We start from the raw sequence: 26326 nt of genomic DNA on the forward strand, positions 1-26326 counted from the left end.
AGCCCGGCCCCCGCCTCCTCCCCAGCCCCGGAGTGGAATGGCATCCCCTGGCAGCCCTCGGTCCCTGCTGTGCCAGGAGCATGGTACCCTCCTGGCCTCTCATACCAGCGTGTGCAACTTGTCCTCCAGTTCCTGGTTGGTGCGCTGGGACGCTGTGTAGCTGTTCTGCAGCCTGCAGAGGGGTACAAGGCACGCCCCTGGGTCAAGATCCTCTTCTTCAGACCCTGCCAGCGCCCTCGATACAGGACTTTGGGCAAATCACTCTCCTCCCAGAACTTTAGTGTCTTGGCCAGAATCAGAGGAGCTCTGAGGCCTCCTTCAGCTAACCCCCTATGAGTGGGGAGATGTGTGCATACATGTGGCCCCTCGTTCTCACACCTGCGGAACTTGTCTTTAAACTTGTCCAGCTCCTCACGGCTCTGGCCCAGCTCCAGCTCCAGGCAGTCCTGCCCAATTTCCAGCTCACGCTCCAAGGCTTCAGTGCGTCTGGTGGCTGAGGCCAGGCGTCGGCGAAGTTCTTCATTCTCCTGCTGCAAGAGCCTGGCAGGGTTGGGGCAAGTGGCAGAGGAGCATCAGAGATAGACGGGCCAGCCCTGGAGCTCCAGGTTGGGCCCAGAAAGAAAGGAATAGGGATGACATGAGGAAGGCAGCTGGGAACAGGGAAGTTCCTGGAGACCCAGCCACAGCAGCACATTCCATAGGCCTGGTGGGCCTGGGCTGGGAAGTGCAGGGAGGCAGAGGTGGTAGGAGGGGGCGGACAACTATTACAGAAGAACGGCAAAAGATTAGAGGTGAAGGTAACAGCTCCCCGCCTGTCTCTGGTTACGGCTAAGCCAGCTGGACACCTAACCTCCAGCTCCAGTTTCCCCGTTGTACAATCAGGCTGCTCCATTATTAATTGCTAAGAAATCCAGCCCAGCACTGCTGTCCTCTCCTGAGGCCTCACGTGGCTGATAGAAAAGCTGCAGAGAGACAGGTGGCACACGAGGGCCACTCGGTTTTCTCTGGAGCCAGAGCTGGGAAGGGCTCCTGAGCAAGAGCAGGCCTCTCAGAGTCATCTACCTCCTTATGCCAGGTTCTCTTGGACCCCATGGGACAACACTCTTTTTTCGGAGACTATCCGCAACATCGAACCTCCTCCCAAGTCCCAACCTTTGCCTCTCCGTAATCCCAGGCAAAGCCCAGCTGCAGACCGCCTAGCCTGGAGCTAAGAGGCACAGGGTTAAGCAGGGCATTATCTCAGGCAGCAGATACTCACTTCATCCTTTCCGCATCAGTCAGGGGTTCCTGGGAAAAAGAAAGAGGCTTGAGGCTGAGCTCTGGACCACCTGATGATGGTCCATCTGATGATGCTCAGCCTCCAGACAGCCCTGCAAAGGGCCATGTCTGAAGTCCCAAGACTCTCACAGCGGAAGAGGGCTACACAGCGCACTAGAGATGGCGACGACCCAGCAATGCCCAGAGAGACCTAGATTACCCTTTCCTATGCCGGCTGAAGAGTCAAGGACCCGTCCAATCTTCGCCCTTCATCCTAAAGCCATTTTCAAAGGGGTTCTGGGGTAAAAGCAGCCTCTTGGGCCCTGTCTCCTCACAGACATGGCAAAGGTCCACAGAAACAAAGAAGTCAGGCTGAGCTACAGAAGGGTTGAGCTCTGCCAAAGCCCCTCGGCCCACTGGGGTAAGATTAGGGCAGACCAGGACCCACAGAGGCTCTGGAGGAACGAGCGCTCCTAACAGAAATGAAGACAAGACCTTGCTTTTAGACTCCTGCCTCATCCTCCCAAACCCCAGGGATGACCATGGCCCAAGAATCAGAGCTCAGCCAACCACAAAACAGAGCAGGCACACACTTGGGCAGGAAGAAAGTGTCAGGGGACCTACTCCCAACAGAACTGACGGCTTTGGACCCGCAGTCCTGGGCAGGAATGAGGTGGGTGGCCCAGATTATGGGCCCTGGAGTCACAGACAACTGCATTTGACCCTGTTCTACCACAAACAGGCATATGACCTTTACCTTGCCGAGCCTTCGTTCCCTCATCTATGAAACTAGAGTAACAAATGGGTAGCAACATAATGGGTGGAGTTTTGATTTAACATTCCCGGAGTAAAACCCACAAGGCAAGGCGTTTCTGCCCTGAGTCAGACCGAAGTGCGCCATGGTCCGTCTGATGATGCTCAGCACCTTTTGACTGACCCTCAAGTTCTTTTAAGTGTGCTCCATCCACGACCACAGGGAGACCACATTGCCGTGAGCAGACCACTGCAACACTCACTTCCTCCTGTCAAGAAGCTTACTGAGAGAGAGAGCCAACCTGCAATTTGGAGTGTGTTTTGCAGTTGACTCTAGGTCTCCTAAGAGCAGAGCCTGGGCCTCCACAGCTCCTGGCAGATAGTTCGTAGTTAACAAATGTTAGCCAAACAGAGCAAAGCTGGAGGAAGGGTCCAGCTTCCTGGGGACAGCGAAGGGCAGCAGGTCTGCTGGGAAACAGCTGATATATCATCTCCTACTAACTCTCAAAGGGGCCAGAGGATGATGTTCTCCTAGCAAGAGGCAGCCTACCAGACTGCGTGGTCTTAACCTCCATGGAAGACCGGAGGCTCAGCCCCAGGAGGTTATGACCACACAGTCTGGTAGCCTGCCTCTTGCTAGGAGAACAACAGCCATACTCTTCCCTGCAACTGAGGGAACTGGAAGCCCGGGTGAGAGAAGTCAGCCAGACACCCAGCCTCACGGGCCTCCCTCTGCCAGTCAGAGTCGGGGCTCTGGCCTTGCTGACCTCCTGCTCGAGCCGGGATCCAGGAACTTCCAGCCGCAGCTCCCGATGCTCCGGTGGTGCCTTACGGTAGGGTTTCTTAGCAGGGGCTGCACTGGTCATTCTGGGAGGTGCAGGCTCCTCCACCAGCTGAGGAGAAACAAGGATGGACAAGGCTCAGGGACGTGCCCAAGAGTCCTTTGGACTGAGAAAGACTCGGCCACTGTAGCGCACGCTAAATGCTGCTACATGTTAGGATGAGGTCATGTGGGAGGCTTGGGTTCAATTCCTTAGATGTGCTGGTATGTACCTGTAATCCCAACTATCCGAGAGGCTGAAGTGGAAGGATCAAAACCTAGCAACACTGTGTCTTAAAAAAAGAAGAAGAAAAAAAAGGTAAAAGACCTGAGCCACTGCTGGGGTCATTAGAAGGTCTGGACTTGGGTATGTCAGTCCCCAGGGGAGCACCAGAAGGTGGGGCATGAGTTCAGTGGGGGAACAGGTGGGTAGAAAAGGCAGGGCCCAGGGCCTAGGCACAAGGAAGCGTGGACCATGCTTTATGAATCTAAAAAGCAGCCTACCACTCTCCTCCGTGGGCTTGGAAGGCCTCCGAGGGAAGAACTACCTCCCATGTATCAGTTTCCTTAGCTCTAAATTGGGGATAGGTTAGCAAGGATTTCATAGGGTTGTTGTGAAGCTTACAGAGAGCATCGATAACTGTGTCTGGCACTTAGGCAATGTTCAATAAGTGTTAGCTTAGAAAAAACACACACACAACCAGGCCAGCTCTAGAGCGTAACACTATGGTGCAGGAGCGATGCGCTGTGTTGGGAGCCGGATCAAACATGGCTGATACGACGCAGTAAAAACACTGTGTCGAGCTGGACAAAGCACAGTAATTCCTCCCTGTTCCCCCAGCCCAGTTCCCATCCATATCAAATCCTGGCTCTGGCAGCTTGAAAAATACATCAGGTACGGGAACCAGCAGTTAGCGTAATGGCTATGTCGCTGGACTCCCACGTAGTCGACCGCGGTTCGTATCCCAGACCCGGTGGCTTAAAACTCACGCCGGGCGCGTGTGCGTGCGTGCCCAAGATCCTGAGAGGAGAATGGAGGAGAAGGGATTGCAGCGTGACCATCCCCCCTGGGGGATGATTTCTCACTTTCTGTCTCTATGTCTCTCTCTGTCTGTCTGGCGAGCGCACGCGCCCTACAGTGAAAATCTCTCAAAAAAAAAAAGAAGAAACATACATCAGGTACGTAGATGTGCGTGCCCAAGGTCCTAATGGAAGAAAGAAATGGGGAAAGGATTGCAGCACGACCATAACCCAGTGGAGCACCTTCTCTCTCTGGCAAGTATATGCAAACTCTGGAAATTAAAAACAAAGAAATAAAAACTTATTTAAAAAAAAAAAATGCTAGCCTGTGACCTAGTGATTAAGGCAGCTTGATTTGTGTCAGCAGGCAGAGTGGTGGTTTGAGCACTGGACTCCCGCATGGCCAACCACGGTTCAACTCCAGGATCAGGCAGCTTGCTGTCTCACTTTCTCTCTGGTGAATTAAAATAATAATAATAATAATTAATAAAATTAAATCATTCTTTTTTTAAAAAAAGAAAGGCAACTAGATCCATATGGCCAATTATGCAGTTCAAGACCAGATCTGGCAGCTTAAGAAACAAACCAGGTTAACATGCATGTGTGCCCAAAAATTCCAAAAGGATAGAGAAATGGAGAAGGGACTGTGGAGTGACCATGTCCCCTGGGGAGAGATTTCTTAAGTTCTCTCTGTCTCACTTCTGCAAGTACATTCGCCCTCTGGCAAAATTTTTAAAAAGAGTAAAAGAAAAAAAAAATCTTAACCACAAGATAAGGGCCTGAGGATGTCCACCCAACACAGGCTCCTCGGTGGGCGTCTCCGAACTATCTGCCACGGACACTGACAGCCAAGCCCCTCTGGCCTCCACCACTGTCTTTTCACCAGCTCCCACTACACGATGACACCTGCCAGCCTCCCCAGAGAGCCGAGTTGGGGGCGCAGGCCTCCTCAGGGACATACCGTCTATTTGTCGGCAGCTCTCTCTGTTCCGCTGTCCGGGAGTTAGCCCTCGGCTCGCTGCATCCCACAGCCCCTCCACTTCCTCTAGCCAACAGCTCCTGAAACCAGAGAAGGGAAGAAAGTGGAAACCAGGTGTCAGCCGCCCATCTGTCAGTGCGACAGGCCTGCCTGACCCATCCGGGACGGGAAGGTCCCCCGGGGAGGGCTGGGCAGGAAGGCCATGAATCGGGTCTGAGGAGAAAGCGATGTGGGTGAGAGATGACTGGAAGCACTGGGCTTCTGCCTTTCTTCATGACAGCATTGTCGGGCCCAGCTGAGACGTGTGTGTCTGTGCACAGCCACACTGTCGGGACAGGTTCCTAGTCTCAGCTTGCCACACGCCTGACTCTGAAATAGGGTCAGTCCTGCCCTAATCCCTACTCCACATCTGTCCTGCTCATCTCCTGGGACTTTGAGAGTCTGGAAACAACTAAGAGATTTGGGAAACATGAGTTATAAATGAGAATACCATTTTTTTCTTCTTTAGAGAGGTTTTTGCTATAGGGCGCGTATGCTCTCCAGAAAAAGAGACTGAAAGTGAGAAATCACCCCCCGGGGGGGATGGCCACGCCACAATCCCTTCATTCTCCTCTTGGGATCTTGGGCACGCACGCACACGCGCCCAGCGTGAGTTTAAGCCACTGGGTCCAGGACTGGAATCACAGTCAACTACGTTGGAGTGCAGCAACGTAGCCATTACTCCAACTGTTGGTCCTGAGAATACCATTTTTAAAAGCCTGATAGAGACAGGGAGATGGGCAGAGAAGAGGCTGGGAAGACAGCTCCTAACCAACATTTTCAAGGGAAATCGGGGACCAGCAGTTAGCGTAATGGCTATGTCGCTGGACTCCCACGTAGTCAACCACGGTTCGCGTCCCGGACCCGGTGGCTTAAAACTCACGCCGGGCGCGTGTGCATGCGTGCCCAAGATCCTGAGAGGAGAATGGAGGAGAAGGGATTGCGGTGTGACCATCCCCCCTGGGGGGTGATTTCTTGCTTTCTGTCTCTCTGTCTCTGTCTGTCTGGCGAGCGCACGCGCCCTATAGCAAAAAAACCTCTCCAAAAAAAAAAAAAAAAAAAGAGAGAGAGAAAAAAAGGGGAAGCTCAAAGAGCCAGCCAGTGGCGTGGTAGCTGGGGTGAATGGATCCTGCATAGCAAACTGTGTGGTTTGAGTCCTGGACCCAGTGGCTTGAAAAATACACTGGGCATGTGCCCAAAATCCCAAAAGGAGGAGAAATGGAGAAGGCGTTGCAATGTGACCATCCCCCATAGGGAGTGCTTTCTCACTTTCCCTCCCTCTCTCCAGTGAGCAGAGCATGTCCCTCTGGCAAATTAATTTAAAACAGAAAGGGGAAGGGTGGTGGGGGGAGGGGATGGGAACCAAGACTACTTCTGTGGACAATGGTGGTCAACAGATTCTGCCACAAGGAGGGGTAGATTCAGGAGAAAATCGAAAGGGCAGCAATTCAGAGCAATTGTTGCCAACCAGGGAAGATTCTGCTCACCCTCTTCCCCCAGGGACATTTGGCAACAGTCTAGAGACTTTTAGATGTCCAGGCCTAGGAGGGAGGGGTGCCACAACAACGATTTACCCACACAGTGTCAGCAGTCCCTGAACACCCCTGGTGTGGAGAGCCCAAGTGCAGGGTGCTGAGCCCCGGGCTCCAGGCTCAGTCTGCTCCTGACAAACACCGCAGGCCCCGGTGACTCCTCACTGGATGAACTGCTCTTCCTCTACATGGGGTGGCTGGCCTGGGTGCCCCGTGAAGTGTCCTCCAGATCCTTGGGATCTGAGATCTGCCTGTACCCTTCCGGCCCCACCTGTAATGAGCTGAGCTACAGCACGAGGGCAGTCGCCGCCATGGTGCTCAGCGGAGGCAGTAACCTTAGGTGGCCTTCTGGGCAGAAGACACAGTCTCTTCCCACCTGAACAGAGCTGGGGGCTGAGGGAGACCTTGCGGGCCAAAGCATGTGTTCCCACTGTCGGGACATGCCCTGGCCATGACTCCTGTCACATTCCAACATGGCCTGAGGAAGGAAGAATGGTGAGGGGTAGGAGGGCGGGCAAGCGGGAGTGGTCTCCCTCCTCTGTCTGGGCAGCATGGTCCCTGGCTCAGAGTTCTGGGGGAAGCTGGGGCATGGCAGCGCAGGCAGGAGCCAAGCTGCCAGCCACCACCCCTTTGACGGGAGGCAGAACGTGTCCCCACAGGGCACAAGCAGCATGCTGTGTCGGCTGACTCCTTGCACAGGAATCCAGGCAGGCCTGAAAGGACAGCACATTCCTGAGGTGTGGGGAGCAAACAAGTCACCCCCACAGGTTCCTTGGGGCTGCCCCTCCAAAGGGCCCCCGGGTGTGGGTTCCTATGCCCTGAGGGAGAGGCCCAGGAAAAGTCTCTAGACTGTTGCCAAGCCCAGAAGTCCTTGGATTCTGATACCTGGTGTGACTGCGCGGGTGTGTTGGGAGGGCACATGAGTTGGAAAATGGGACAGGGCTTGACATAAGAGTAAGAGGTACACGTAGTCAAGATCTACAAAATCAAGGGGCGCTTCCAGAGAGCTGGCCTCTGCCTTCGCCCCTTCTCTGCAGAGAACCCAGGCCCTGCTGCTTTCCCGCCATGCCCACTGCCAGCTGAGCAGCACCTTTCTCCCAGCACGCCTTCCTCGTGTGCCCCCTCCTCTGCTCTCAGCCTTTTCTTCACGAACCTACCCCCACTTCTGCTAAAGCCGCCCGTCCTCTGGGTAGCAGGACCTGCACCAGCAGCAAGCAGGCAAGGAGGACACCGACACGCTCAGGCATCGATGTTCTACGGGAAGGAGACCGGCCTCATTCCACATGCCGCAGCCCTGGTTCCTGCAGCTCAGTCTGCCTCGCCTGACCTCACGGCCCACTTCCTGGCCCTAAAGCACACATTTATTCCAAGGCTTCCATGGCAGAGATAATCTGGCCTACTGAGCAGGAAAACAATGTGGATGGGGGGCAGGGGCGGTGATGGGAGGTGATACTCTGCCAGGCCGAGCTGCCTACTTACAATGCATCAAGGTCACAGAGAGGGGAGACCCCTCCCTACTGGGGAGCAGAGGACAATGGCCACTGGAAAGACAATCCACAGGGAGCCTGCAGTGTTCCCCAGTGCAAGTCTGATAGGGAACCTATGCCACTCCCTGTCCATAAATCTCAGGGTGTGCCAGGACACCTGGGTCTAGCATCGACTCCTGAAATCTGCCGAGGGCCCCAGACTCAGTCCACAATTTTAGTACTGACCAGGAACACAACAGGCCTGGCAGCCCCGTCCCCGACTAGAAGCGTTGCAGGGAAGGTAAGAACAGACCCAGGGAGGGCAGCAACGCCAGGCAGTGGACAGCAAGTAAGAAGCCGCTGGACAGTGTGGCCCACAGGCTGGGAGACGAGAAGAGGGATGCACTGGAAAGCATGAGCGCAGCCTCGGCTAGGAGGGGTAGCCTCCAAGCGGCCCTACTTCCTCCACCAAAGGTCCCCTGGCTGCCTTGGAGTGTTTCTGCCTGAGGACTCCCAATCCCACGCTGAGGAGAGGGGGTCCCCAGGAAAGCAGCTGCAGACCTCCAGATGGGCCACAGGCCAGGCAAGCAAGGGGCCACCAAGAAGCTGCGGAGGCCTCTTGGCCTCTGGACACTGAGCTGGCTGCAGGACACCTCCAAGAAAAGGGCACTTCTAGAGGAAGGTCTGGAAACCCACAGTGGGAATCCCACCTGCACCCCCAACTATCTGAGCCTTAAGGAAACAAGGGCAGATGATGCGGGATGTGGGGCGACAGATCACACGCCAGGTCTGTACTGCAATGGCAGCTGTGCCCTGGGAGAAAGGCTGAGGCCCAGTGAAAACCTCTGGCTGACCCAACCTGGTCCGGGACTCAGGCTGGACCTGCAGGCTATTATGGGAGACAGCCAGAGCAGGAGAAGCCCCTCCCTGCCCCATGAAAGTGAAGCAGGAAGGGAAGGGGGCTCTCATCCCTCAATGCTCCTACCCCACCCACCTAACCCCGCCTCCTTCCTCTGCTATATATAACATTCCTTCTTCACTTACTCGAAGTCAGTCTGAAGGAGAGCCTCTACCTCCTATCTGCTGGGGGTGGGGGTGATAGCTTCCTAATTGCCATGTTGCAATCTGCCAGTCAGTGCAGGCCGCCTGCTGCCGCCTGCCCTGTATTAAATACCTTCTCTCTGATTACAGCCATGGGGCACGATTAGCTGCCTTTAGAGAACAAAGTCTACTTTCATTAGCAATGTGACGCAGCACGCACAGTGAAGCTGAATTGTGGACCCACGGGACAGCCGAGCAGAGCACAGAGACAGACATGAGGCACAATCCGCACCTTCCCTCAAGGAACAAAAACTTTGCCAGGCATCGCGCTTTAACCAAGTGGGACTCTACCCACCCCCTTTGGTGGGCCTGTGCATGTGACCAGGCACTTCCTCCACGGTCAGAGATCGCTGCTGCTGGAGATGCAGTGGCACGAGAGGAACCTCTACAGAATCCCGATTCTCTCCAAACCACTATCCTCGCTGCTGCTCTCAGCAACACCCAAGGGAGGCCACTGCAAGAGGTCCAAGCCCAGGAACCAAGGGTGCCTTCCTGCTGCCTTCTGCCGCCCTTCCTGGGCTCTGCCAAGGCCCAGGCTAAGTCAAAGACATAGAAGGGTAAACGAGGCCCAAGCATCTGGCTCTCTCCCGACAGAGGGCACAGGGGCCACCACTCCACGTCAGCCCAGGACTAAATCCAACAGACAGGTTTCCTGGCCTCCCACAGGACAGCTCTTTGAGTTCTGCACTACGACCTTACTCCGCCTCTCCACTCACCCTGGATCTGCTGCCCTGTCCAAGAGAGACACACTGTCTGCCTACTCCCCACATCAAGCCCCTGAAGGGATTATGACCCCACCAGTTTATCAGGGCTCAGCTTGTTCTGAACCTGCCGACGAGGCTTTCTGCTCGGGCATCACACAGGTGAGGGAGCTGGAGCGGCCAGTGATCAGGGAGGGCCCACACATCACCCTGAACTCATTAGAGTTCTTTGTAATTCAGCCGCCCAAGGTCGGATGGAAGTCAGTAATCACCACTGCTTTCACAATGAGAGAACCGGGCGTTTCAGAATGTACAGGTTGAAGGCCCTTCCTCATTAATATCCGCGCCTGGCAGGATATGCCAGCTGTGTCATATGCTGCCTAGTTCCCTGGAACCCAACAGGATATAAATAAATAATAAAAGCAAATACAGGCACTCCTAAAACTCCTCCTCAACCACTAAACACGAATGTCTGATCACACAGGGGCCTGGGGCCTCCCTCTGGGGAACTGGCCTGAACTCTAATCCTCGGATGTAGTCTCTGAACTCTGCAAGCCTGTCGGAAGCTGTGCCCCTTCGGGGGCAGGCTACACTCACACTGCACAAGTCTGTCTGCCTCTAGAGCCTCTGAAAGCTGGGTTCTGCCTCTGACTGAAGCCCCCAGAACACAAACCAGCACACCGCAGGACCAGCCCTGCAGGAGAACCAGCAGGCTCCCCAGGGACCAGCAGCCTGTGAAGACCCCCACCCCAGTGTGTACAGCCCCTCTCCACCTTGACTGCCCGTGAACAGCAGAACAGCACGCTGAGCAGATCCTCCTCCGCACAGCCCCCTGGTGCCCCTCCTGCTTGCCACCAGCCCCCAGTTTCCGGCATGCAGCTGTTCCTGAGATCCATGAGCAAAGCCCTCAGCAATCCTGGGCGCGTGGCAGGCAGGCAGCCAACAGCTCACGGGTGGGGCTGGGCAGAGGTTCTGCTCTGGGCCGATGACTAGGCTGGAAGATGCCCGTCTGTGCCCAGACCAGCCCTGCTGCCCCTCCAACAGCAATGCCCGCCACCCTTCTGGGCAAGTACCTCACCTTCTAGAGACAAGCTGCCTGCAGCCCTGACCTGGCCCCCTGCCTACACTACACTGAGCAGACTGACAGCATTATGAAAGCCAAAAAGGGTGGGAATTATTCTGCCCCAGAACGATCTGAGCACTCAGAAGTGGCAGTGGTGAACTGTGCGAGCTCGCCAGGCTCCCCACCTGAGCAAACACCTCACGTCTACCCACCTGGCCTTTCATCCAAGCCAGGAACAAAGGAACTGAAGACTACCCATGGTGAGCCAAACAGTCCCTTCCCCAGCAAAGGAAGGGTCAACTCACTCCCCCCCTTCATTGCTCACCCTCTAGACCCCGTGCCCTCTCCTAAGGAAGGACAAAGTGAAGGAGTAACCCTAAAACCCTAAACCAGGACTCGACTCCAGCCCCTTTTACTCTCCTATTCAGAGCTAAGCCAAAAAAACAAAAAACCCTCCAGAGCTTGCTAATCCCTTATTCAGGGTTCCTCAACATCCCTGCAGCACCCCCACACTCGCCCCCCCCCCATGCTATTAGGGCCTCTCCTTCTCCCAGCACAAGGGGAAGAGAACCCACTAAGAAGGCCAAGCTGTGTCCGTCTCAAGTTCCCCACCCAGACCAGCGAACACAGCACTGTCTCCAGAGGCTGGACACCAGGCTCCCTGTGCAGGACACCAGGGAACACTAGGCAATTGCCTTCCTGTTAGCCTGGGATCCCTTCCCATTCCCAAACCTGGAGTGAGAAGGGAGTTTCTCCCCACAAGGCTGCACTCACCAGTCTCCCAATCTGAGGCCAGGACCTTTTGTGAGAAACAAGTGGAGTTCAAAACCAGGTCTTGCCCCTCTCTGGTTGGAATGCCCTTCCCAACTCTTCTGGGCTAAAGTCTACCTGAAGCTCCAGAGGTGGGAGGGAGTGGAGGGGGGTCAAACTCCACCCATTGCACCTCCCAGAACAAGGGTCAGCAGTGGGAGCTACATCTCAGACAGACACCTGGTTCTGGGCTCCAGCTCTCAGTTTAAACTGCTACACTCTTCTGCCCAGGAAATTCCCAAGAGCCCCAGGCCAAGGTCTTCAGCAACCTTCGCAACCCCAAAAAGAACTTTGCACCTGATCCTAAGTTCTTATCCTGGGGTGAGGATACTGGGGCACTGTCCCAACTTCCCTTCTAGATTAAGGGAGGAAACTCCTGGTCTAGAAGAAAAGTCCTGCCCACTTGAGATCCTCCTGTCTCTCTGGCATGAGAGACAGAAGCAGCACAGGCACTGAGAGAGCCTCCAACTGAATGGTGGTAGGGCACAGGGGAGACAGAACCCTCGGCGAAGTCCGTTTTAAGGGAGAACCGAGGAGCATGGTGCTAAGGGAAGGTGACTGGAGTGGGGTAGGCAGCAGGCTGGTGGGTGGCCATGCACTGGACACTTCCCTCTCCTGCATGTGAAGGGGCCACATTCCCCATAGCCAGGAGGCTGGAAAAAGAGAGGGAACCCCCAGGAAGGACAAGAGCGAAGAGGAGATGCATAGTGGATGCTAAAGGGAGGAGGCGGCCAGGCTGGGGGAGGGCTGGAGGACAGAGGCACTGCTGGTGGAACCCCGGGCGGGGTAGCTGGCCGAGGTCAGACTCACAGGGTTAGTGTCTTCTCCCCAACCAGCCAGCTCTCCTGGTTAGCGTGGTTAGCAACAGACTCATGGCAGACGCCCTCCAGGCACTCCATATAAACAGACAGCTTGGTTTGTGAGCAGCCCAACTCCGGAGCTGCAAAGAGAGAGAGCAGAGGGACGCCAAGCTACACGGTGCCCGAGGGTACACACCACACTCTCCTGACAGAGGGAGTGCCGCCAGACTTACCACTAGACCCTCAGGGGCTTTGTCCCCTCCAGAAGCCATGCCGGGTGGGAGCACAGCACCGCCCCTACCAACCAATGAGTCCAGCTCACTGACCCTGGCAACAAGGCTCTCTGGATGGTCAACGGAAAAAGAGGACAGTAGCTGGGGGCGGGCGGGGCTGGGGCAGGCACAGTGTCCCTGCCTCGCCTATTCTCCAAACATTGCTGCCAGGCTGCACCAGGGCCCCGAAAGCAGGGGTGTAAGAACAAAGCCACTCACAGTTGCAGCTGCCACACATCCCATGCCTGTGCCAGCTGAGTCCACCCCATCACCTCCCACAGGCTTTGAGGACAGGGGCTGGTAGAGAACCAGCTCTGGGATCAGACCGAGACAAGAGTGCATCGGAAAGCAAAGGACAATGGGGCAGTGTGGGACCGGCCCAGCGCTGGGCCAGTCGAGGGACGGGGTGGCACGCTGCCACTTTACAGTTTCTGAAAGGGCCGGGGCGATGGCACCTCTCTGGGAGCCAGCCCCAGAGGAACCCACAGAGCAAGGGTCCCCAGAGTCCAACAGGGACTCCTCCACTCTCTCAGAAGGAGCAATGCCCGGGAGGCACATCTCCCCATTAGAGCAAGCCAGGGAATAGCAAAAACGACTCTTTCCTGAACTTCCAGAACCACCCTGCGGGAAGTGACACAGCTCAGCTTAGAGAGCGCAAGGCAGATTCCGCCACAGCAGTGGAGTCCCCCCAAGTTGTGGTCCCCGGGGCAGCAAGACAGGAAAGCACACGTGTGTGCAGACGTTACCAGGGCTTAAGAGGGCAGACCTATTCCCGGAGGATCTGTAGGCTCTGTGATGACTCGGGGCAAAAGGGGAAAGAATAGTCACCACCCTGGCCCACAGTGGGCCTGGCCTTCTCCCAAGTGTGGCGCCAAGATTCATGCAGACAGGAAAAGCCTCCGGCCTCATCACTGAGCTCCCATACTGTTCTGTCCACAGTGCCAGGGCTCAAAGGCCAAGGTCTGACAGTGGAGGGGGTGAGACAAGCGTCTGTCTAGAAGGAAAAGGCGGCAACTCGCCCAACAGGCCCCGACCCCTGGTAAGAAAGCACACTGCTGACAGGCAACCCTCAGAATCCTCACCCATAAGAAAACTCAAAAAACACCAGCTGGGTCTGGTCTGCTTTCAAAAGGGAAAACAGCGAGTGACCTAATTCAAGGTTTCAAAAAGCAGGAACTTCGGCTGCACTAAAATAGGAGTTGTGAGGTCAGATAATGTTTCTCTTTTCCTGGCCAATGAACAGAAAGGGGGAAAACACACGTGAGATATAAGTGCTGATGCCAACGTCACTCCTGTGTCACCCTGAGTCCCACACTTCATTTCTGTTCAGGTACTATGGGGTACACACGCTCTCCAGAGAGACAGAGAAAGAGAAAAGTGATAGGGACCAGCAGCTGGCGTAAGGGTTATGTCACTGAACTCCCATGTAGTCGACCGCGGTTCGAGTCCAGAACCTGGTGGCTTAAACTCACTCCAGGCACGTGTGCATGTGTGCCCAAGATCCCGAGAGGAGAATGGAGAAGGGACTGTGGCATGGCCATCCCCCCTGCGGGGTGATTTCTCGCTTTCTATCTATCTCTCTCTTTCTGGTGAGCGCACACGCCCCATAGCAAAAACCTCTCAAAAAAAAAAAAAAAAAAAAAAAAACAAAAAAAAAAAAAAAAAAAAAAAGAGAGAGAAAAGTGATAAATGCTGCAATCCCTCTCCAGTTTCCTCTCAGGATTTTGGGCATGCTCGCAGAAGACCAGCATGATTCCCTTTTTCTTTTCTTTTCGGGTCCAGGACTTGAACCGCGGTCGGTTACATGGTAGTCAGCGACATAGCTATTACGCCAACTGCTGGTCCCTCTTCTTTTTTTAAAAAAGAGAGATTTTTGCTACAGGGTGCCAGTGCTCACTGGAGAGACAGAGAGAGAGACAGCGAGAAATCACTCCCCGGGGGGATGGCCATGCTGCAATCCCTTCTCCTCCATTCTCCTCTCTTGATGTTGGGCGCGCACGCACACGCACGCCCAGCATGAGGTTTAAGTCATGGAATCAGGGAACTTCAGCCACTTGAAACGTGGTCAACCACTTGGGAATCCAGCAATATAACCATTACACCATCTGCTGGTCCCAAGACTAGAGTGATTTCCAAGTTGCCAGGTCGGGGACTCAAACCCATGCAGGATCCAGAATGGTTACTTCATGCTACCTGATTCCTAGTTAAGGACGCTACTGCCAGACAATTTCATTCCAGAATTTAAAAACAAAACAAATAAACAAACAAGAGTGCCTGCTATAGTGGGAACCCCTAGTAGCTTCACCATCCCTCCCAAGGAGCCAGCCCTCGACGAGCCTTCTAAGCTGGGGCAGAGGCCATTACTAGAATCCTCCATGGCCCCCACAGAACTAATCTACTCCTGGTGATTCATTAAATGAAAAGAGTAAGCTAAAGAACAGAATGTGTTAGCACTGAGCTTTTTGTGTTTGGGTGTGTGTGTGTTTTTAAGTGCTACATGTTAAGGGATGTCTACAAATATACAAAAAGGACACATGACGAATGGTGAACAGCAGTTCCCTATTTCTGGTGGGAGCAGAAAGGTGGGGGGGGGGCTTTTTACTTTTTATTTTAAATGTTTTTCTGCATGGTTGGGTATTTTAGACAAGGGACGTGTATTATACTCTTGGACAGATACAAACCCTCCACCTACACCATGCTTTACTATCTGGAGGCACCGTCTCTTTGTTATCGTGACCCTCACAGCCTAGCAAGGCACAAAGAACAGGTGAAGTTCTCCTGTTTTGAGATTCAGAAAGGATAAGTGATTTACCCAACACCACAGGCCTAACCCTCTAGACACCATGGGTCAGAACCCAGTTCCCATCTCTCATTCCGGGGCAAAGCATGGAAAGCTCTTTTCCAGAAAACTACACAAAATCCAGGGAAGGGAACCAGCAGTTATCATAATGGCTATGTTGCTGGATTCCCACGTAGTCGACCGCGGTTCACGTCCCGGACCCGGTGGCTTAGAACTCACGCCGGGCGCGTGTGCGTGCATGCCCAAGATCCCGAGAGGAGAATGGAGGAGAAGGGATTGCAGCGTGACCATCCCCCCTGGGGGGTGATTTCTCGCTTTCTGTCTCTATGTCTCTCTCTGTCTGTCTGGCAAGCACACGCACCCTATAGCGAAAACCTAAAATAAATAAATAAATAAATAATTTAAAAAAAAAAAATCCAGGGCAAGTCTGCCCCACTATTAAGACCTTCAAAGGTTTCCAAGATTGAATTCCCTATTTGACATACCTGTAAAGGTGCAAAAAGACAACTTCTCAGCACTCCACATGAGAAGCACAGAGTTCTTTAAATCACCCCCTGGGGGAATGGATACGCCACAATCCCTTCCTTGTTCTCCTCTCTTGATCTTAGGCATGCATGCACTCGCACCCAGCTTGAGTTTTAAGCCACCAGGTCCAGGACTTGAACCGTGGTCAACTACATGGGAGTTCAGCAATGTAACCATTCCACCATCTGCTGGTCCCAGAGAAGCACAGAGTTCTATCCTCTGGTTAGCTGAGGGGAAGTCCAGGGTTTGAGGGTCTAGGCTAAACTTCCTAGGAGGCAGACTTGACTCAGGGACAGTGCTGAGTTCCCTGCAAAACCACAGAGACTTCATAGGCTCTAAATGTCACATGCAGACAGTTGGCACTAACACAACAGAAACTTAACATAGAAGATGTATCACTTATTCCATGGTTAGTCCAGGAGACTCCTAAAATACATAACACACAAATTTTACCAAAAATCAAAGCTGTTCCTCAGCTCCAGGGCTACCTGTGATTAGTGTTTGCCCTTACAAATGAAGTTTATCCTCACAAATTGGTGTATATATATATATATATAAATACACAACACAATCCAGTCTAGCTGACACACCCAACCTTTTCCCAAATCTGCTTAACATAAAGTGCAGCTTATCCCCGCTCCAAGATGCCATCAGCAAAGATAGGCCATAAAAGTGCATTCCCACACCAAGGGACAAGGGTGGAGCCCAGAAAATCGTCACTTCACTACTAGTTATCATCCCAGATGAATCAAAAGGATGATTCCTTTTGATTCATCTGGGCATTAACAAGCCTGTAGTAAGCACCCTTAGATGGTACTCGCGATACAACCAGAAACTCAAGCAGGTTACAGCTGGCACTGAGGGGAGCTTAAGAATAACACAAAGGATGCCAACAGTCAAAGACTGTTTAAGGAGATGCTAATTACGCAAGAAAGACTACTGGTGTGCATTTCACCTCCTCTTTTAACCTCTTCCTGCTGGTTTAGGGATGTGTTATTAAAACATAAAAGGATGAAAAAGGGACACAGTTCGAGTCAAGCACTGGACGGTCACTTAATAACTTATGAATCCGGCCCTGGAAAGCAATCAGTACTGCAGCCGTCAACACTATCACCTTCTATTCATATAGGACCTTCCTCCCTGAGAGCTCCAAAGGTCCTGCCGGGTCCATCCCATCTGCTTTAGTCTCAGTGAGGAAGGGCAGGCTGGGTCATCAGGGCTGCTCAGCACCATGCAGGGTCTATATGCCCAGCCGTCAGTAAAAATCCTTGCCCCTAAGAAGCCAGAGAGACAGATCTGAGCCCTAGTGAGGCAGAAACAGGTTAAAAGCCACTTACACTAGAGTGTGGTGAGTGCCGAAAGCTGGGGCAGCTCTTTAAGGAACAGACACGAAGGGTGCCCTCCAGAGAACTCAGAAATACCTTCCTGATCTGACTGTAAGCTCACACTGGAATACCGCCTAGCACTGCACCGTTGAGAGGTCTAAACACCCGGAAATACATTCCCTTGGACTACCTGCGTCAACTGCACAAGAAACGCAAGGGCTGAGAATGGACTACGACTTTCAATTACCAGTCCCTTTTCTGGGGAGCATGTGAATTAAGCCTGTTCTGTGGCACAAAACCACCAAAATCCTTAGGACTGCGTTGGCCCTAAACCAGGTCAACACATCTGGTTTCCTGGATGCCTATGTGTTCCATCAATTTCAGCTAATGTTTCTCAGTGCATAAACACCAGGTAATGTGGGCCCTAAAACACTCCAGCCAGTCATCCACTGTATATGGCCTTCCATCCATCCACAGCCGTACACCATGAGTCCACCATCTACCTGGACCTATCTGTATCCAAAAGTCTACCCACCACAACCTCACCAGGACTGGAGGCCAGCATATCATGACCCAACGAAGGGGTCATCACAAGAGATGGGTAGAGGCATGAACAACTTTATTTGGCATAGACTGCTTACTAATAACGTCCCCAGGGTCTCATCTTTTTTATCACTTCTTAACTAAAGAGACTCTCAATTTTACGCCCACCTCAAAAATGCTCCTGGCTACCTGGCACAAGTCAAAAGGGTTAATTGTATAATAGCTTAAATAAAAACAAAGCTTTTCCTTAGCCACAGAGTTTTTCAAAATGGGATTCATTCATTCCACAAATATTTACTAAGCATTCTCCACATGCCAAGGTCTTATGCTATGCTCTGTGAACTCACTATCTAAAATGCTCAGTATGCCTGCAAAAAAGAATGCTACCCTCAGTAAGAGGGAGAGGTGTACTCTTACTTACTCTCTTTCTGTTTCTCTCTCTGTGAAAGCGAAGCTGCCCTCTGGCAAAAAGAAAGAAAGAGAGAGAGAGAGATGGGACTGGCAGTTGGCATAATGGCTATGTCACTGACTCCCATATGGTCGACTGTGGTTCAAGTCCTGGACCAGGTGGCTTAAACTCACACAGGGAGCGTGTGCATGCATGCTCAAGATCCTGAGAGGAGAACAGAGGAGAAGGGATGGCCAATCCCCCCTGGAGAGTGATTTCTCGCATTCTCTCTCTCTGTCTCCCTCTGTATTTCCAGCAAGCGCATGTGCCCTATAGCAAAAACCTCTCCAAAAAATAAATAAATAAATAAAGAGAGAGAGGGAAAAAAAAGGAAAGAAGGAAGAAAGCAAAGGATTTACAACAAAAAGAACCTGATAAAGGGGGAAGAATCAGCTTAAAATCTATCAGCCTTCACCCGGCAATCTAATCATTTGCTGAAATGCGACCTGAATCCACAAAGTCGGAGGACGCCCAAGCAAACACGAAGGTGTACGCTATGAAAATAACAACACGTTTCGGCACGCTGACTGCTGCACACATCAAGGTGAAGTACGTTACTCTGAGCTCCGTGGTTCGTGGTTAACAGAGGAGGGGAGCAACACTAATAAGCCGTGTTCTACCTCCCAAAAATCACACGTGCCGCAATAAACAGAACTCATCACGGGGCTGGGTCAGAATTCCCAGAGAAGGCCGGAAGTCTGAAGCCCCCATTGCCCTTGCCCTAAAACCTGGTTAGACACCAGGCTCGTGCCTACTCTGTGGGTGAGGCAGAGTCATTTACTGAAGAAAAAGATGTGCCCTGAGGGGTCTGTTAAATAGACAGGACATGACTCAGAAGGAGTGGAGCAGTGAGGCTTAAATACAGGGCAAAAGAAAGCCAGTCAATCAAACCCTGGGCACTCCTCTGCCCCGGGGCTGCTCATGGGCCTCCTGCCTGGCTAAGGGGAAAGAGACTGGAGCACCCGGACAGGGCCTTCCTCAGGCAACACAGGCTCAGGCAGAAGCACATTTGTTTTCTATTGTGTCCCCAGTCTAAGCATAGGGAGCTGCTTTCTGTATCATTTGCTACTTGTATTTTAAAATGAGACCCAGCCACTGCGGCACAGTGGGTATCACACTGAAAGCCACACAGTGCTGGAAGCCACACAATGCACTGCGGGTTCGGTTCCAGGCCTTGGGCCTGAGGCACTAAGGGAGCATTCTCAATCCTGCCAAGCTGAAGGCCTATGGGAGAGGATCCCAGTATGACCAGATCCCAATGGGTTACTTTTATTTCTTTGTTCCTCTCTCTTTCTTGCATGAGCTATCACAAATCTTTTAAATTAAAAAACATTACATCCAGACTATGAATTTAATACTGTGCCTACGACAATTGCTCATGTTGATCATTACAGTCAGAAAGGAGCCTTACATGTACATCTATGGATACGTCACTACACCCACACACACCCCCTTTAAGGAATGCGTAAAGTGGGTCCCAGTGCCAGTCTGCTCACTCTGTCTGGGCCTAAAGCTCTCCGAAGGGCCGTCGTCAAGCTGAATCCCAAACAGAGCCCATGTAGAGCTAAGATGGCATGGTGGCCTCCCTCACTAGCCCCAGCACCAGTTAATACTTCTGCGAGCCTGGAGAGAGCTGTGATAGAACTCAACCCCTAAAAAACTTTCTAAACAACTGCAAACAAGTTTTTCACTACAGTATGTGTATATATATCTATCATGACAAACAAATGAGCCGGGATATAGTCAAACAAACAAGAGATACCAACTGTTGGTAGTTGTGTGTGTGTGTCAGAGGGTGCACGCCCTGGCAGAAAGAGAGAGAAAGAGGGAAAAGCATCTCCCCATGGAATACGGTCAAGCTGCAATCACTGCTCCTCCATTTCCCCCTCCTTTTTGGGATTTTGGACATACATCCACACATGCCTATACGTTTCCCACGTTGCCAGGTCCAGGACTCAGACCCGGCAGTCAGTCACGGGCTCCAGCGGCCAAACCACCATGCCATGGAGCTGGCCCAAGAGATACAAATTTCCACTACGCATACTGAAAAGTTAACTTTGGACCAGTGGGTGGTGTGGCTGGTTAAGGCACTGGATACCACATGGCCGACTGCATAATTCAATTCCTGGATTCACCAGGCACATGTGCATGCATGACCAAAATCCTGAAAGGAGAATGGAGAAGGGATTTTGATATAGTCATTCCCTCCTGGGGGGGTGATTTCTTGCTTTCTCTCTCTCCAGCGGGTATACTGGCCAGGCTTGAAGAACACACCAGGCATGAAGGGATTTTGATATGGTCATTCCCTCCGGGGGGGGGTGATTTCTTGCTTTCTCTCTCTCCAGCGGGTATACTGGCCAGGCTTGAAGAACACACCAGGCATGTGTGCCTGTGTACCCAAAACCCTGAGAGGAGAAGGCAGAAGGGATTGCTATGTGGCCATCCCCATGGGAGTACTTTCTTAGTATCCCGACCCCATGAGCACACATGACCTTCAGCATATTTTTAAACATTTAAAAATAGGGGCCAGCAGATGGCATCATGGTTACTTCATTAGACTCCTATATACCCAACTGCAGTTCAAGTCCCAGACCTGGTAGCTTGAAAAATCACACCAGGCACGTTTGTGTGTATGCCCAAAATCCAGAGAGGAAAGTGGAAAAGAGGGGTTAAGGCATGGCCATCCCACCTGGGGGATGATTTCTCACTTTCTGTCTCTCTGTCTCTTTCTGACTCTATAGCAAAAATCTCTTTCCAAAATAATAATAATAATTTTTTTTAAAATACATAAATAAGGTCAGCAAATGACATGGAGATTAAGGTGCTGGATCCCACACAGCTGACTTCATGGTTTGAAGTGGACCAAGAGGCTTGAAAAACACACCAGGTGCATGTGCCCAGAACCCTGAGTGGAGATGGGATCTGTGGCCAGCTCTACAGGGGGTGATTTCTCACTAAGCATACGGGCTCTACAGCAAAACCCTAATAAGTAAACTAATTAAATAAAATTAAGTAAATGTTAACTTCATACCAATCTTCCAACTCTCCCTCCTCAAAAATACAAAAAAAAAAAAAAAAGGAAAGAAAAATTCTCAAATTACTTAATACAGGTAAAGTTTACAACAGTGCCAGGAACACAGTAGGTTGTTGGTCAAGTCAGGACACATTTTTGCATAGAAAAATACATCACAACTTCTAAGCAACCTAACAATGTACTCAGTAAGCATCACTTATCAGCATTGTTCATTTACAAAAAAGATCATTCTAGTTTCACAGCTTGGGACAGACAAGTCACAGGCATTTCAATATCACTTTAAATAGTTTTTAATAAGGATATTTTCACCAAATCTACACAATACTGTCCAAAAGCTGTGCATCATCTCTGTAATATCAGGCTAAAAACCACAAAGCGGAAATCAGTGCTTCTTATGAAAGCTAAAAACTACGGAACCAGCAGTTAGCGTAATGGCTAGGTCGCTGGACTCCCACGTAGCCAACCGCGGTTCGCGTCTTGGACCCGGTGGCTTAAATCTCACGCTGGGCGCGTGTGCGTGCGTGCCCAAGATCCCGAGAGGAGAATGGAGGAGAAGGGATTGCGGCGTGACCATCCCCCCTGGGGGGGGATTTCTCGCTTTCTGTCTCTATGTCTCTCTCTGTCTGGCGAGCGCACGCGCCCTATAGCGAAAACCCTCTCAAAAAAAAAAAAAAAAAAGAAAAAGAAAAACTAGTGTAACAACTGAGGGTCAGGCACTGACCTAAGCACATTAATCAGTTAACAAACTTAACCCTCAGAACAATCCCAGGAGATGGGTACTCTTACCATTCCCATTTGATTGACGAGAAAGCTGAGAGACAGAGAGTCATACAGTTTTAATAAAGGTGGCAGAGCTACCAACAGCAAAGTCAGGGTTTTTGACTTGGGAGGCCTGGCTCCAGAGTCAGCGCTCCTAACCACTGTGTGTTCTCACCACACTGTCCCCGCTGACCACAATGTCCAAGGCGGCACTGTGCTCAGAGAAAGACTCTTAACCTTCTAGAACTAGACTCAGCTACATACCATCGGCTCTCCAGATACCCAAAGGTACTGAAGCTAGCCTAGTCATGGTGATTTAGGTTGTTCGGTCTAGAGACCTGCGGGAGGAAGGGCAGGGAACAGATGGCTAGTGAGGAGGTCTAGATCAAACCGGACCTTCCGGCCCACACACGGAGATCACGGTCCTAAAATAGGCTTTGATAAGAGGTCTGCTCCCAACTCTGGCTTGGACTTAACCACGGAGTACCAAAAGAAGTAAGGGCCACACACACCGAGTTCTCTAGCTCCAGCACCCTTACCTTCTCACCAATACCATTTCCTCTCAGGCCATGCTTACTTTAGCTAGAGAAAAAAACAAAACAATTTTGAGAGGGTTTTTTTTTTTTTTTCACTATAGGGCGCGTGCGCTCGCCGGACAGACAGAGAGAGACATAGAGACAGAAAGCGAGAAATCACCCCCCAGGGGGGATGGTCACGCTGCAATCCCTTCTCCTCCATTCTCCTCCCGGGATCTTGGGCATGCGCGCACACGCGCCCGGCATGAGTTTTAAGCCACCGGGTCCGGGACACGAATCACGGTCGACTACGTGGGAGTCCAGCAACATAGCCATTATGCTAACTGCTGGTTCCCAAAAAACAATACAATTTTAAACGTGGTTTGATGGGGAGAACACAAATGAAAAGAACAAAGCCACCAGAAAAAGACAGATTCCGTAAGCCTTTCCTTCCAAGACCACACTAGTCTAACAAAAGCAGCTTTCAAATGTCAACCGTCTCAGGAACAGGAAGTGATGTGATAAATGTTCCCAGAGCTTTATATACCAAATCAGTTTGCCTCACTGCCATAAATTGAACTGGTGCTCTTCTCCCTGATGCCATCCTGCCTTTCCTTCGCCTCTGACAACTCCTCCCACCTATCTCCCCAAATCCACATCCTCAGAGGAAGGCTCATGAGCCAAAGTAGGTATGAAACAAGAATTCAAGAGTTGCTGACAGTAGATACCAAAATGGTCAGTGAATACCATCAGAAATTCGTTTCCTCCATCTGTCCCTCACAAGTCTCCACTTCCCAGCAAGATGCCAAACTGAAGATGTGATGGGGGGGGGGTCAAAGAAGAAACGGTGAGCATGCGGAAACTGCTTGTGCCAGGGATGGGCTAAAATATGTTCAGCCTGATCTCTAGGCCCTTGCCCAGGTTTGCCTGCACAGGGAAAGGCACACAAGGCTCAATTCTACACCATCTCTCAAAAGACAGCCTGCAATCTAAGCGAAGCACTAGTTTAGGGACCACAGGCAAAGAACCACCTTTAGAGAAGAGCACCCTATTCAGATGAAATGATTCTCAGCATCACTCCCATCACTCCAAGCCCATGCATCACTCCAAGCCCATGCATTCTGCTCCCCACGGAGCCTGTCAGCCAGAAACCTGTCACTGGAGGCCACCTTACCAGCTCTGGGGTTGGGCTGGGGCAAGTCGCTACTTCTTTCCAAGCAGGCACTGTGATTTCTTCCAGTCCCTGGGGTCCCTGAGTCTTCGGCTGAAAATGGGGCAGATGCTGCTAAAGGAGCTGTGAAAAAGCTGACCTAAGCCTGGAAAAGGGTCATTTGACTGGCTTTGGTTCCCTCCTTGGCAGATCTGCTCCGCATCCTCCAGATCTTTCCTCCTTTCCTACTCTCCTCTCCCCCTCTACTAGAAAGATCCTTTCCCCTCCCACCCGCCTGGCACAGTCGGCTTCTGTTTCCTTCTCCAGGCTTCTTTCCTATCGGCTAGGAATTTCATCTCCAGTTCGGGACTCTGCACCTCTGGGGCCTGCAGAATACCTACTTCTGGCTCATCTACTCTGAACCTCCTCCCCGAGGGCTGCCCCTAGATCCTAGGCCCCCTTCCCTCCGCCCCATCTCTTTATTTTCCTCTCGGGCTCCAACCTTCCTTCATTCTACCTCCTCTTCTCATCTCCGAAACTAGTCCCTCCTCCGCCCCTACTTCGTGCTAAGGTCCCTCCCAACTCTAGCCTCCCGGCCCAACCCCACAACAAACTTTCTGCCGCTGCCCGTTGCCTTCAGGCCGCCATCTTGCCGCGGGGCAAGCCGGGTAGGAGCCGGGGCCGCGGGAATCCCCACGCACTAAGCGCTGCGCGTCACAGGGGGCGGGCCCGGGGCGGGCCCGGGGCGGGGCCGGGGCGGGACCTCGGCCCGGGAACTGGGGCGCGAGCTGGAAGGGGAAGGTGGCGTGCGCTAAGGCCTAGGGTTAGAGGTTTGGCCTCAAGAGGAGGAAGATGATGTCAGGAGCAGGGAACTAGCGGGTGGTGGGGGGAAGACTCTGATATCCTCACACACACAAGGAGAAGGGGACACAGCTCAAAAATGCAAAGAGAGAATCGTGGTACTAGTTCCCCATCATCCAAATAATAAAATTAGCTTTTCAGCTTGGTAAAATCAGTAAGACCCAATCGCTTCCACTTTCACTTGCCTCACTTTGCATCCGGGAAGTTCGCGTCCCCAAATCGTTCTGTGTGTTCAGGTCGTCTGACTTTAAGATGCCCAGACTTTCCCTTCCCATTGCATAATCAATTCCTACTCCTCCTTCTGTCATCCCCTCCAGAAAATCTTTCCTTTTTTTTGGAGAGTTTTTTGTTATAGGGCGCGTGCGCTTGCCAGACAGACAGAGACAGAGAGACAGAAAGCGAGAAATCACCCCCCAGGGAGGATGGGCATGCCACAATCCCTTCTCCTCCATTCTCCTCTCGGGATCTAGGGCACGCACGCACACGCGCCCGGCGTGAGTTTTAAGCCACTGGGTCCGGGACGCGAACCGCAGTTGACTACATGGGAGTCCAGCGACATAGCCATTACACTAACTGCTAGTCCCAAAAGTCTTTCCTTTGTTGTTCTTTTGCTGAGCATCTCTATCAATTTGCACATAACTTTATTGTAGCTATTCTGTGCTGTCATTTTTTTTTTATTTTGATTATTTTAGAGAGATTTTTGCTATAGGGTGCATGTTCTTGCTGCAGAGACAGAGAGAGACAGAAAGACAGAAAGTGAGAAATCACTCCCTGGAGGAATGGCCATGTCACAGTCCCTTCTCCACTCCCGGGAGGAATGGCCATGTCACAGTCCCTTCTCCATTCTCCTCTTGAGGTTTTGGGCACATACGCATACGTGCCCGGAGTGTTTTAAGCCACCGGGTCTGGAACTGAAACCGTGGTCCACCACAGGGGAGTTCAGGGACATAATGATTATACCACCTTCTGGTACTATAATTATTTATTTATATGCTGTATCCCTTTTGCCTTGCTGTTCTTGAGAGCGAAACCTATGTCTGGTTGGGTCTTCATATTCTCTAAAAAGTGCCCAGTCCACAATAAATGCTTTATGAATAAATAGCATGGTTTCTTCCATTGCGCTCAGTATACTTCTGCCTCAGAGTCTTTAAGTTTGCTGTTTGCTGAGAATGTTCTTCCTCCAGAAAGTCACTCACATTCATGTCTCTGCTCAAGTGTCCCCAACCTAGAGAAGACTTACCTGGGCATTTAGTCTAAAACTAGCATTCACTGTCCCTTACCTTCCTGGTTTGTTTTGAGAAAGAGGAGAGTGACAGAGACAAGGATTATTTATTTATGTATTTATTTTTATGCCAGCAGGCACACGTGCTCACTGGAAAGCATGAGAGAGAAACAGAGAAAGTGAGAAAGCACCCTCCACGGGGCATAGTCACACCTCAATCCTTTCTCTTCTATTTCCTCTTTCAGGATTTTGGGTACCCAAACACACATATCGAGCATGTTTCTCAAGGATCTGGATCCAGGACTTAAATTGCACAGTGGGCCATGTGGGATCCAGCCACCTTTACCACCACGCTAAGGGCTGGTCAGCCCCCTAGCATTGCCTCCATGTTTGCTTTCATAGTACTTACCATTATCTGCCATTATATTAAATATTTGTTTGTTAATCTCTCCCACCATAGTCAAACGCCAAAGATCTAGGTATTTTTCTCATTCATCTCCATAGCCCCAAGTGTCTAAAACAATGCCTATA

The 26326-nt window shown here is 51.7% G+C and overlaps 1 protein-coding gene and 1 long non-coding RNA gene across 3 annotated transcripts in view; both read right to left on the bottom strand.

Annotated features, from left to right (window-relative positions):
- The window catches only part of TJAP1 (tight junction associated protein 1), a 7971-nt gene extending 3943 nt beyond the window's left edge, over positions 1–4028 (bottom strand). The window contains 5 exon segments of the mRNA XM_006148528.3: positions 106–172; positions 379–540; positions 1259–1287; positions 2778–2903; positions 4005–4028. Coding sequence (XP_006148590.1) covers positions 106–172; positions 379–540; positions 1259–1287; positions 2778–2876 — 357 coding nt within the window. The 5' untranslated portion in view covers positions 2877–2903; positions 4005–4028.
- Positions 4029–4257: 229 nt separating this feature from the next.
- On the bottom strand, positions 4258–24398 carry LOC106734864 (uncharacterized). 2 transcript variants are annotated; one of them, XR_003549402.1, is made up of 5 exons: positions 24327–24398; positions 23737–23826; positions 12352–12481; positions 4812–4909; positions 4258–4304 (listed from the first exon to the last, which is right to left on the bottom strand). It is a non-coding gene; the product is annotated as an uncharacterized LOC106734864 (long non-coding RNA). The 2 variants fall into 2 exon arrangements; XR_001370388.2 differs by lacking the exon at positions 12352–12481.
- Between the last annotated feature and the right edge of the window lie 1928 nt (positions 24399–26326).

The sequence above is a fragment of the Tupaia chinensis genome, unplaced genomic scaffold (assembly GCF_000334495.1).
Source record: "Tupaia chinensis unplaced genomic scaffold, TupChi_1.0 Scaffold000238_1, whole genome shotgun sequence".
Classification (NCBI taxonomy): domain Eukaryota; kingdom Metazoa; phylum Chordata; class Mammalia; order Scandentia; family Tupaiidae; genus Tupaia; species Tupaia belangeri.